The sequence below is a fragment of the Macrosteles quadrilineatus genome, unplaced genomic scaffold, assembly GCF_028750875.1.
Source record: "Macrosteles quadrilineatus isolate MER2022 unplaced genomic scaffold, UCM_ALF_1.0 Scaffold_1__1_contigs__length_201487025, whole genome shotgun sequence".
NCBI lineage: Eukaryota > Metazoa > Arthropoda > Insecta > Hemiptera > Cicadellidae > Macrosteles > Macrosteles quadrilineatus.
The window spans coordinates 53,400,584-53,412,708 of NW_026542594.1; the positions used below are offsets into that span (position 1 = coordinate 53,400,584).

Genomic DNA, 12,125 nt, shown 5'->3' on the forward strand with positions numbered 1-12,125 from the left:
TTTATGGCAGTAGGCAATGGCCAGCGGCAAATTCAATATTCTCGAAAATACTGATTAAGTTAGAGATAACATTTAACAGTCATCATAAAACTATTATTTTTATGATAAAACAGAATTGGGGAAAGTCGTAAAGAAATAAAAGTGATAAAACTCAACAGTTCTTGGAAGTACTTCAATACAACAATTATTGTCGTGATAAAATGTTAATGGATTTGGGACTGCTAATGGGTTTTTTATTGCATCATCACGCTAGTAATAAATTATGAAGATCGTAAACAAACAACTGATAAGACTTTTATGTGCTTGGAACCAACTGCCGTTGACTACGATAGTAAACTGAAAGTAATTTATTATTATAATAGGCTGTACCGAACCAAATTTGTACCGTGTAAAATGCTGTACCGAACCGATGACGGTAATTAAGCTTGTACCGTACCGTACCGACTTTTTCGGTGCACCGCAGACCCCTAGTGATTATACTGCTACCGGCTCCTTCGTCATTTGTTGGAAGTTATTTCTGCTAATACCATACCTACCATGCTAACTTCGTGCATGCTTGACATCAACAATTAATTAATATGAAACAAATAAATGTAATTTAATAAATGTAATGTAATTAATTAATATGTATGTTAATTGATATGTAATGTGAATTCCTTTGCTGGGAAATGTGTCCGGTTTATTTTACTAGACAAAAGTAAAGGTAAATACATGAAATAATCCTTAAGATGAGAAAATACAGTAGAACCTCTTTAATCCGAACCCCCGTAATCCGAACGTCCACTAATCCGAACGCCTCATTGAACTGTACTCCATACACAGTACAGTAGTTCTTTATTGTATATGTACACACAGTAAATTAATTGTTTCTATTATAATGTAGAGTACTGTTTATTCACTGTGTTTACTACTGTATTAAATAGAAACTGTATTTTACTTTATAAAGCATTTTTTTACTTTTCCTGTAACAATTAAGAGCCAATTTAGCCATGTTTTATCTATTGTTATGTAAAAACAACAATATGTTCTGTAATACGAACTATTCAATAATCCGAACTACCTCCGGTCCCAATTAGTTCGGATTAAAGAGGTTCACTGTAATTTAATTATGTATCAAACAAGGTTCAAATACAAAAAGGTATCTACATAAATAAAAACAGGTGTAAAAGATTTCCTTACATGACTTGTTTTAGGCCTATTCATTGTTATTCCTAAGAAACAGAGAACGTAGACGAAAACGTGCTCGAAATTGCGAAATAATAGAAATCAGAACTCAGAATAATCCAGCAACAGCACAGGTATATGGGTTGGGTTGCCGGTTGGCTACCCATCACGCCCATCACCGATAGCAGCAAACGTGTATCACAGTCAGTCACAGTCCCAGTCACACCACAGTTACAGAGTGAGACAGTGAACGAGAAACCGTCACCGTTAATCACTGATACTAGACGCCTTGGAGTATCAGTTACTACAGTGATTTTCAAGTATCAGTGAAAAATATCAGTGACGTGATTTCATTAGTAAATCCTGAAGGATTTAGTTTTATATTTACAGTCCAACCTCAGTATAACGAATCTGAAGGGACCGAACTGAATATTCCTTATATCAAGGGTTTCGTTAAAACAAGGTTCGTTATATAGAGGTTATGTTTGCAGGAATTTCGCTAAGTCGAGGTTCAGAACCAGCGTCGGTCAATATAGGTCGGGATTAGACATCATTAAAACACAATTAAAGTAGCATAGGCCACAATAATTTACAGTACAGTGTTTACATTGTACAGTAGAACCTAAATTATCCGGCATAATAAAGGGGAGGGATCTTGAATATTGCGCAATCATGACAATGGCATTGACCTTGGTACAGGTTAAAAAACTGTAAGTATAAAATCACAGCTTGTTCTAACCCTCCTAAAACCTAGCCAAACACTGTATTGCGTAGTCATAAGCCATGTAAAGAACAAAACAAAACAGTAGTAGAAAGTTTTGTAAGCTACTGCTCGTGATAGGCCGGTAGGCTACTTACAGTACATGTGTGAATAATATTTCAAGCTTCTATGTAGACTATAATGAATTAAAAACTAAAATTGTTAAAACTACTTGGAATGATGTGTTTGAAACATTAGATGTTAATTATGCTTATGATATGTTTTATGCCAAACTTTTAACTTTGATTGATAGCTGTACAATTTCTCGAATTAAGCATTTAAAAAATAAAAAAATGCTTAAACCTTGGATGAATGCTGGTTTGCTCAAGGCTTTTACTGTTAGAGATAAATTATACAAGTTACACAAAAGAAATCCATCCCAAAAAAATAGAGATAAATTTGTTAGTTATCAGAACAAAATAAGAGATTGGATTAAGGTTGCTAAGTTTACATATTACAGTAAATTGTTTCATGACAATTTTAAGGATAGTAGGAAGCAATGGCGAGTAATAAACAGTATTATAAAAGGTCAAGGTTCAAAGCATTCTGATATATTGCTTAAGAAAGAGGGTTCTCTTATTAGTAGTGATAGAGATGTAGCCAATATTTTTAATGAATATTTCATTCAAGTTCCTGAAACAGTTGCTGCCTCATGTCAAGATCCCTCTCCTCAGTGTCAGTTAGTCTATTCCCAATTTTTTAAGACAGTGAATAGCTTAAATTCTATTTTTTTTAGTCCCATCACTGAGCATGAAGTTGCAAAATTAATTAGTACTCTTTCCCCTCACAAAAGTACAGGTGATGAGTTCCTTTCTGCAGCTATTATTCGAAATATATGTGACGAGATCACTCCAGTTTTAACAGAATTGTTCAATTTAAGTATTGCTAGCGGTTGTTTCCCTGACATCTTAAAAACTGCCACAGTAGTTCCCATATTTAAGAAAGGAGATAAGTGTAACGAAGAGAACTACCGCCCAATATCACTGCTTCCTGTGCTTTCAAAATTACTAGAAAAATTAGTTAAAAATAGACTCAGTGGATTTTTAGATAACAATAATTTTTTTTCACCAAATCAGTTTGGATTTAGAGAAGGCCTTAGTACAGAGTTAGCACTTCAACACTTTTTGACAAATATTTACGGAAACTTAAATAGCACAACTCATAATAAAACAGCTGGTTTGTTCTTAGATATTAGTAAGGCATTTGATACTATCGATCATGTTTTGCTCTTGAACAAACTAGAATCAGCAGGGATAAGAGGTGTACCACTTTCATGGTTTGGGTCATATCTTTCTGGGAGGAGGCAGCTGGTTAAAATTAAGAAGAGCAAAAGTAGTATCCAAAGTATTAACTTCGGTGTTCCCCAAGGATCAGTCCTTGGTCCTATTTTATTTTTAATTTTTGTCAACGACTTGTGCAGTGGTCTTTTGAATGGACGCCTAACAGCGTTTGCTGATGATACAGCATTGTCATACTGTGCAAGCACTTTGGATGAGCTTCATCACATAATGCAGGATGATCTACATAAAATATCACTTTGGTTCAGTTGCAACAAACTTTGTCTAAATGTTTCTAAAACAATCTTTATCAATTTTTCTTTATCCCAGTCAAATGTTTTTAATGCACCTTTAATTTTACATAAAACAGATTGTAATAAAACTAGTTGCTTATGTGATTCTATAAAACAATGTAATGTTACCAAATATCTAGGTGTACTTTTGGATGAAAATCTATCATGGAAGATGCATGTAAATAATTTAAAGAATTCATTACGTTACTCACTTAGATCTTTTTTCCACCTCAAATATTGCTGTCCTCTTCCCATCTTAAAACAGGTTTACCACTCTTTAATCAATTCTAAGCTTGAATATGGAATTTCTTTGTATGGAGGTGCCTATGTGTCGAATTTAAAATCTTTAATTACTTTACAGAAGAAATTTGTCAGATTAATATGTAATGTAAATTTTTATTCTCATTCTCTACCTTTATTTGTAAGTCATAATATCCTTCCCTTCAGATATTTATATATTTTTAAAGTATTGACTATATTTTTCAAATTAAGTGGTAATGCAGGACCAACAGTTGATAACATTCACAATTATTCAACTAGACAAACTTCACATAACATTCTACGTTTACCCAAACCAAACTGTACCTTGTTTAAGAAGTGTTTTATTTATTTATCAATTAAAATTTTTAATGTCATTCCTGTTTCTGTAAAGCAGAGTAGGTCATTTAGTGTTTTTAAGAAATCTTTGAAAAAGTGGCTATTAACCAAGTCATATGATGAAATAGAACAGTTGTATTCTTAATAATATTAGTAAGTAATGTCTAGCTCAATGTATTTGCTTTATCTTTGTAAGTATCTGTATTTCAGAGTCTGGGTTTTCATTGTTTCCTTCAATTTCTTAAAATGTTCTCATTATATAGTTACATACTTTTCGTCTTACTTCCTAGATATTGGTGAATTTTTGTTTTCTTTGTTGTCTTTTCCACAAAAGTTATTGGACTAAAGGTAAATTTAATTTATAATTCATTTTGTTACCCTTTTCGGAGAATTTTTTGTTACCGTATTGTTAAGTATTAGTTGAGACTCCCGCCCACACACAGAAGTTTTAATCTTCTTTGGGTGTGTATATTTCTTCACAAGTTAAAGCAAACTGTTTTTATTTAATTAATTAACAATAAGTTTTTATTACATTGTAAAATAATTTGTTTTTATAGATCTTTGTAATTTTATTGTATTACTTGTGGAGAAATAAAGATTTATTATTATTATTATTTATTATTAGTACAGTACTGATTTATCACAACAGAGGAATGTCAATAATAATCATTAACTATAGCATTGGTGTTGCTAGTTGAAACAAATCGTATTGAAAACAATACAGTAAATTATTAGATAAGACATTATAAAAGTGTATAATCATAGCCAACTTAAAGATAATAAAAACACTCGAAAAAGGAATGTTAAAATAACGATGTTGCTATTCTATCTCTTTGGTTTTGTTTTTATATTCTTTCTTAGGTTTCTCTTCATCCAAAAATTTTACAATTCACCATAGTTACTTATCGCCCAATCACAGCTTACTAAACACTACGTCGTCATCAGTCCTCAGTGAATGAAATCAGTTCTCAGTTGCAACATAGCGCGCGCAGCGAAAGCAGACAGACAGAGATGTGTAAAACCACGTAAAACGGAGCAGACGAATGTTAGCGCAAGCGATGACGTCACCTTTCCATTTCATTTGATAAAGAAACAGATTTTTCAAAAACAATAATGGGGTGGGGGATTTGTTATATCGAGGGAAAGACGTAGACAATTCGTTATGCAGAGGTTAAATTCGCAATGTAGAGGTTCTGACAATGATAAATTCGCTATATTGAGTTGTCTTATTTCAGCCGAAATCACGAAAAGTTCGTTAAATCAAGGTCGTTGTTATGGTTTGTTTGTTATGTAGAGGTAAAATATACATTGTGTCTTATGGAGAGTTCTAGGGGATTTAAAAAAATTCGTTATATCAAGGAATTCGTTGTATCGAGGTTCGTTATATCAAGGTTAGACTGTATATATATTTTATATTATTATTTTTATATTATTTAGTTTTTATTTTAGGAATTAGTGTAAATCCTGACGATGTTGGAGTTAAAGAACCACGAAAACATATGTAGCAAGTAAAATTCGACACTGGCATGTTAAGGATTGTATGACAAGGTGCGTTTTTACCATTCTTAGAAGCAATATTAATTACGGACGGCAAAATGTTGTTGGTGTTGATAGTGAGCTACTTAGAAACACTTTTTCGGGCTGCTTATACAAAATTATACATTCATTATGACAGCTAGCAAAAAAATATCCCCCCAAAATCCCCTCAAAAATAGTCCCCCCCAAAAATTCCTGTGGCGCAAACGCGCCACAGTACCCACCCTCTGGGTACCTCTGCTTGTTCGAATAAATGTAGGTTTACACGTTTATACCAAATTTAATCAAAATCGGATCATTTTTGCTCGAGTTATCGTGCGGACACATATATATATATATATACGAATTTGAACGGTTGGTGTTTTTGGCCTCTAGGGAGGGACCTCAAAACGAAAACAAAAATCGGTCCCGCGTCCAGGTCTTACCATGAGTACTACGGTAATAGCTTATTCCCTATATGGGAAATTCGCTAAAAGTAGTAAGAACTTGCTTGTTATCTCTGCTATTTAAAAAAAGACTAGGTAATAGCTAGAATATCTGTGAACAAAAGACGGTTGTGGATCCTTCTAAGTTTGTATTTGTATACTATTCTAACTTGTTCTAACCTCTTTGATCTCTTGTGGAACAAGTTTGCTGACAGGCTGACTCTTGGCTGGTCCCATCAGAACGTCCAGGAAGGCTCGTTTGTCCAAAGACTTCATTACTTTGTCCTTCTTGTGCTCCAAAGGTCCTGCATCTTCTAGATCCTTTTCTAAAGTCTTTTGATGTTCTTTAACTGCATTAAATAGTTGCACCACTCCTCTTATAAAACAATTTCAAAACATGTTAGGAATTATATATTAATATAAACCCACGTTAATATAAACTAAGTTTGTTCAGCTTCTGGAAAATGCCGAGATTTAAAACAGTGCAATTTTAACTGTTTTCTTCTATGGACACATTATGAAGTAGTGCATATTGTATACTTAAAAACATCATTAGGATCTAATTAAAATAACATCATGACAACCTTCACTAAAATCTCCGTTTGATTGAGCGAAGCGAAGCAAAGCTCTTTGGAATCAACTTCAATGCAATCTTTAAAACACTTAATCTCAATAACGGCTGAAGATATTTTAGCCAAACTAGTTTTCATATTTTAACATTAGTCTTAAGGGTTGCAATGATGGTTACAAAATAACTACGTAAATGTAAACAAAACAAATAATCATAGCATATGTTCAAATCAAGCCACGACCTAAACACAGTACAAAGGAAAAATTTGGATGATGACAACTGATCAAAAAATACAGAGAAAGTCTTACATTTAAGTCGCAATTTGCCAATTTGGAAACGACCACTGATCAAATAGGTGCAGTCGTCGATAAAACATACTTTCTTAGGAACGGTATTTAACAGATTTGATTTACGTAGCTAAATAAGGTTATAACAAAAAACATTTTATCTTAAACAATGTGAATCACATTAATGGATCCATCTCAGAAATAAAAAACATAAACCGGTCCGCGACGATGAAGTAAGTAGTAAAGGCGAGAAGTGCGGAGTGCGGGAAACATTTGTGGCAGTTAGATAATCTACTGTAAGCGCACGACTTGTTTGCACATGGCCCCTCCACCGCCTCCTTAGCCAGGAGGGACCCCCACCACAGCTGGGCGCTTGGCGATCTGCTACTAGTCGCCCTAAAAATGTTGTCTATACTACTTCTACTCCCAGCGGATGCGTAACACCAACACACGGCACCTGTTGGTCTTATAATATTTCCAGCGACTTATTGTACATAATATGAAAATAAGCAAAAGTGTCCATAATTATTTGTACTAAGCCTTATGGTTTTCTGTTTATAGGTATATCTGTATGTGTTTTTACATAAAATACTATATCTTAAGATATCGCCTATAAACTCTAACTATAAAAGTTAATAATTTACACCTTATAAGTCAAACTTTACAATTAAATTGGAATATAGGCCTACTATGATTTTACCGTTTGGTGTACAATGTACATTTAAATAAGTAAAAACATAGTTATATCAAAATAAAATACTCTACTACAGTACCAAAACAATAATATAGAACTCTTAGTAATTACATTGTATGGTACTTAAATTAAATTAAAATTTAATTTCTAAAAAAATGTACGAAAAAAAGGAAAAACGACGCGAACAGCGCTGGTTGAATGTATTTAGAAAGCGTGGTCCGACCAATGCTACGGAAACTTTGGCTGCGCGGTGGGAGATTGGTACCGCTCTCCCCCCCGCACACCCGGCTCGCAAACAAGTTGTACGCTTACAGTATATTTATAAAAGAGGAAGTTTGTATGTATATATATTTGAACGTTATAGACTCCGAAACCGCTCGACAGATTGTAATGAAACTTTCAAGCATTATTAAGGATTATTCAAGGATGGTTTGTGTGAAGTTTGGTGCAGATCCGTCAAAAGGGCTCCGCCTCAGTGGCTCTGGAGTTTCCCATGTTAACCTTATGAGTACCCATATTTAAATGGAATTAAAGAATCTTAACAGCTGTTTCAACTAAACAATTTGATTCTGTGATTTAGCTAATGTCAACCAAGTAGCTGTGATACAAAATTAAAACTCATACGTAACAGAGAGTATTGCTGCTCTGTATCAATGAATGAAAGTATTTAAATTACATATTTTAGTTTGAATGTGGTAAAAAAGAAAAATTAGAATCTAGGTTGTTTATTTAGTGAAAAATGAATTGCAACATAGGTACCACAATATGTCTTCAACTAAAAATATACAAACATAATGTTTTTGGTTGCATTTATCGTATTGTAAGTACGATGAATGTGGAAATAGATGGACTTTACATATTTTCTTTGTTAATTTGATAATCTATACTATTATATAACAATCTCATGGTGTCCGTATATATGTGTGTTATTCAACATAGTAAAAACTACTAGACAGACTGTGCTTAAATTTTACAAATTATAGCTACTATACCAAGAATGGTAATACAGTAGGACTACCTTATTGCCACTTCAATATTTGTAGAGACTTTGGGATTTGTAGAGACTAATATCCAACAATTTGTTAAAATAAAATAATTTTAAATTTTAAATAGAAATATTATGTTTTAGCCTACCTGAGGAAACCATAAGTTAGCGACAACAAAATTTTAAGTTTTCATTTTGAAGGCATACTGACTAAATAATTTATTTAAAATTACCGCTATAATGTGGGAGGTTGGATAAAGCAAGGAGTTGGACTAGTCAAGGTCGGATTAGTGGGGCTCTATTGGATGAAATAAAGCTTGGAAATTTTGTTTAAAATGATAATAACATATTTCAAACTAAGTTAATCAAACTACTGTAAATGATGGAAAACATTTTTTTTATTGTGCTTGTTAGTTAGTTGTCAGAGCTATAAATAAATACCAACTTATATTTTATAGTACAAAAGAATGATTTAACAACTGGTAGAGCACTAGACTAGAAAGTTTAAAAAGCTATTGGATAACTGGGTAGGGTACTAAACTAAAAATTTAAGTACTCACCTTGTTGCAATTTTTGCCAATGCTTTTTCCCTATCCTTCTCCAAAACGGATGGTTTAACATATCCTTTAGAAGCCCACTCTTTTTTCTAAAAAAAAATTAAAGAAATTATTAAGGAAATGTTTGTCAAAGTACACCACAGTAGAATTAGGTTGCTTTCAAATCATTTAACACTTTAAGAACCAAGCCTATTTTCATATTTCTCGGTTAATATTATGTTTAAGGTTATTTCCTTTTATGTAATTTATAGTATATTTATTTTAAAACAATATGTCCATATTTAACTAAAATAAAAGCAAAAAAAGAAAAATCTGTTTCTTCCCCCTCTAAAGAAGCAAAACAGGTGTTTTGTGCAATCCCTATTAAACTCAATAATTCCGTCAACTTCCACCCAAGCCAGACACTGTTTATTTAAGGTGGGCCTCTAAGCCACATATTATCGAGCTTAGTATGGATTGAACATGGGATTCACAACCGCGCATGTAGAATGAATTCAACGCTACACTCGTCAGTGTAACGCCTCTTGCTTATGGTTTGTTCCTAAAGAATGATTGAAGCATTTTTTGAAGGTTCAAAGGAGAACCCATAAGTAACGTTCATATCTGACTGAGGCATCATGCTTGTTGTGGAAAACAACAAACAAACTACGTGTCACGCTGCACGCAACTTTAATGTACAGAGCTTGTACATTAAAGTACATAAACATTTCATTTTTAAGAAGTCAAGGACATGCTGCATAATTTTTCACCCACCCTGTATAGTTTGTTTCGCAAGAGAAAAACAAAACAAAAGGATGCACAGTAGCAAAAGATGGTAGTGTGCATGAGCAGGAAATCCTAAAATTCAAACCAATTTTTTATTATACATAAATTAAATTCTAAATTGCATAGCACTAAAGAAAATTTGTTGGATGAAGTAAAATTTATACATAATTACGATACAAGGAATGAATATAATTTCAGATTACCACATCACGAGTTGACAATATTTAAGAACATGAGATGACTCGAGTGGAATATTTGAATAGAAAAAGACATAGTGTTAAAATAAAAGTAAACTGTGTTGTACAGAGTGAGGCAGTGAAAGCATCCTGATTTTCTTTTGTTGTCACATTATAAGTAAAGCAACAATGAATGAACAGCTGTGTTTAAAAAACATCAATCAAACTATGCCATTTTAGTAAACATTGTGCCTGAGGCTTGTAACACTGAGATTTTGATGAAGAAACCGATTTTTAAAATAGTGATTCTTGTGCAAACAAACAGAGATTGTTTGGACCACATTCCATACTTGGTCAATATGGCGCTGTTCCGGATTGGAAAACAATAGGGAACTCGGTAAAATTATTTAGGATAACAGCTTAAACCATAAAAATAATCTATGGGTCCCGCAAAACTCTTTGTACACCAGCAAATGTTGAAAGAGTATGAGTCGCAGTAGGTCCAAAGAGATTTGCCAGAATGCTTTCGTTGTTGGAAGCTTTAAGTTAGCTCTTTGCTTTCTTTGGGGGTTCTCCCTAAAAGTTACTTGAAGTATAAGGTTTTTCAAAGTTGCCCTAGAGATTTTCTTAAATTTCCAAGAAACTAAAAAGATTCCGGAAGAAATGCTGGAAGGAGTATTCAATGGCATCTTCAAGTGACTGAAAAGGAATGTCAAGTAGGACAAGGACGTCAGTGGCGTAACAGAAGGGCCTGCAGGGCCCGCAATGCGTGGGGGCCTGGGGGCTGTGGGGGCCCGTGAAATGTGGTGGTACACAGGGTAAGTGTACGCCCCCCTCTAAATCCCCAAAATTGACTTTTAGGAATATAGAAATGTTATTTTTGAATTCCCCTTAAAAAAACAAGTCAGACCACCAAATTTCAGTTAGTTATCTTTGTATTTCAATTTTTAGTAATTTTTTACATTTTCTGAGCGGCACTTGTGTTTTGAGTAGAAACGTAAGAGCTTCTTAAACACGTCTTAACTCATAGAAATCATAGCATGAGAATTTTTTTGTGATTAGAATATAAAAGAGCATAATTTGAAATACCTTTGGCCAAGTTTTCAAATTTTTTATTAATAAACAAATTTATTATTAGCCGGAAGTCCCCCCCACTTGCCCCGGGCGTACACTTACCCCACTTGACCTTAACTACAAATATATTCAAATTAATGCCATGATTTGCATTTTTACATTGAAATACAACATGCACAATCGTGATATTTAGGTCCAGAAAGTCGTATACTATTAGCTATTAGGATTTTTAGGTGTTGGACTATGTGGTGGGTTAATTGACCTTTATTATGTATCTGGTTGTGTATTTTCAGAAGAGAAGGGTAATTATAAATTATTGTAGTTGAAAACATTATTTTGTAAACCTATAAAACATTAGATAACTCATAAAGATAAAAACATACAACATCATTATTTTTTCAATCATTCTTTCTTGGGTTTCCCTTCAGTCACACATTCAACAAGTTGCCATGGTTACTAATCACCCCGCTAGAGACTACCAAGCATTATGTAGCTCATCAGCAAACTTTTATATTTATGAATTTTATATTTTACTATCTGTTGTACCTCGGGATGAAATAGAAAAATTTAATATTTACATTATTATGTTGTATAAAATATTTAGACATCCGCCAACACTTTTAGAAATACAATTCAACCATACCACTTTATTTGATAAAGGTTTATGGCTTTTAAATCACATAAGTAGTTTAAACCGCCATTTTTGTTTAGATTAATTTTAAATTTAGTGTTTGATAATATAAAAAAATCTTACCAAATTTGCCAATAACATCTCTCCTAAATAATAAGGTCTAGGCCTGGGTCTTTTGGTTCTTTGGAAAAGCCTTAAAATATACTAAGAAAATTGAATTGAGCCTCAGATAAAAGGAACACCCAGTTATTGTATTTATAGTCCTAGTGAGAAATAATTTACCAGTAGCCTAGGTAGTTATTGAAACTATCTTATCAAACTGTTGTTTCAAAC

The 12,125-nt window shown here is 33.1% G+C and overlaps 1 protein-coding gene across 3 annotated transcripts in view; it reads right to left on the reverse strand.

Annotated features, from left to right (window-relative positions):
- Positions 1-12,125, reverse strand: part of LOC128983092 (RRP15-like protein) — a 69,960-nt gene that overhangs the window by 27,161 nt on the left and 30,674 nt on the right. For all 3 annotated transcript variants that reach the window (XM_054402249.1, XM_054402251.1, XM_054402250.1), the window contains 2 exons: positions 9,150-9,235; positions 6,233-6,428 (listed from right to left, as the gene is read on the reverse strand). In XM_054402249.1, coding sequence (XP_054258224.1) covers positions 6,233-6,428; positions 9,150-9,235 — 282 coding nt within the window. The remainder of the gene's footprint in view (positions 1-6,232; positions 6,429-9,149; positions 9,236-12,125) is intronic.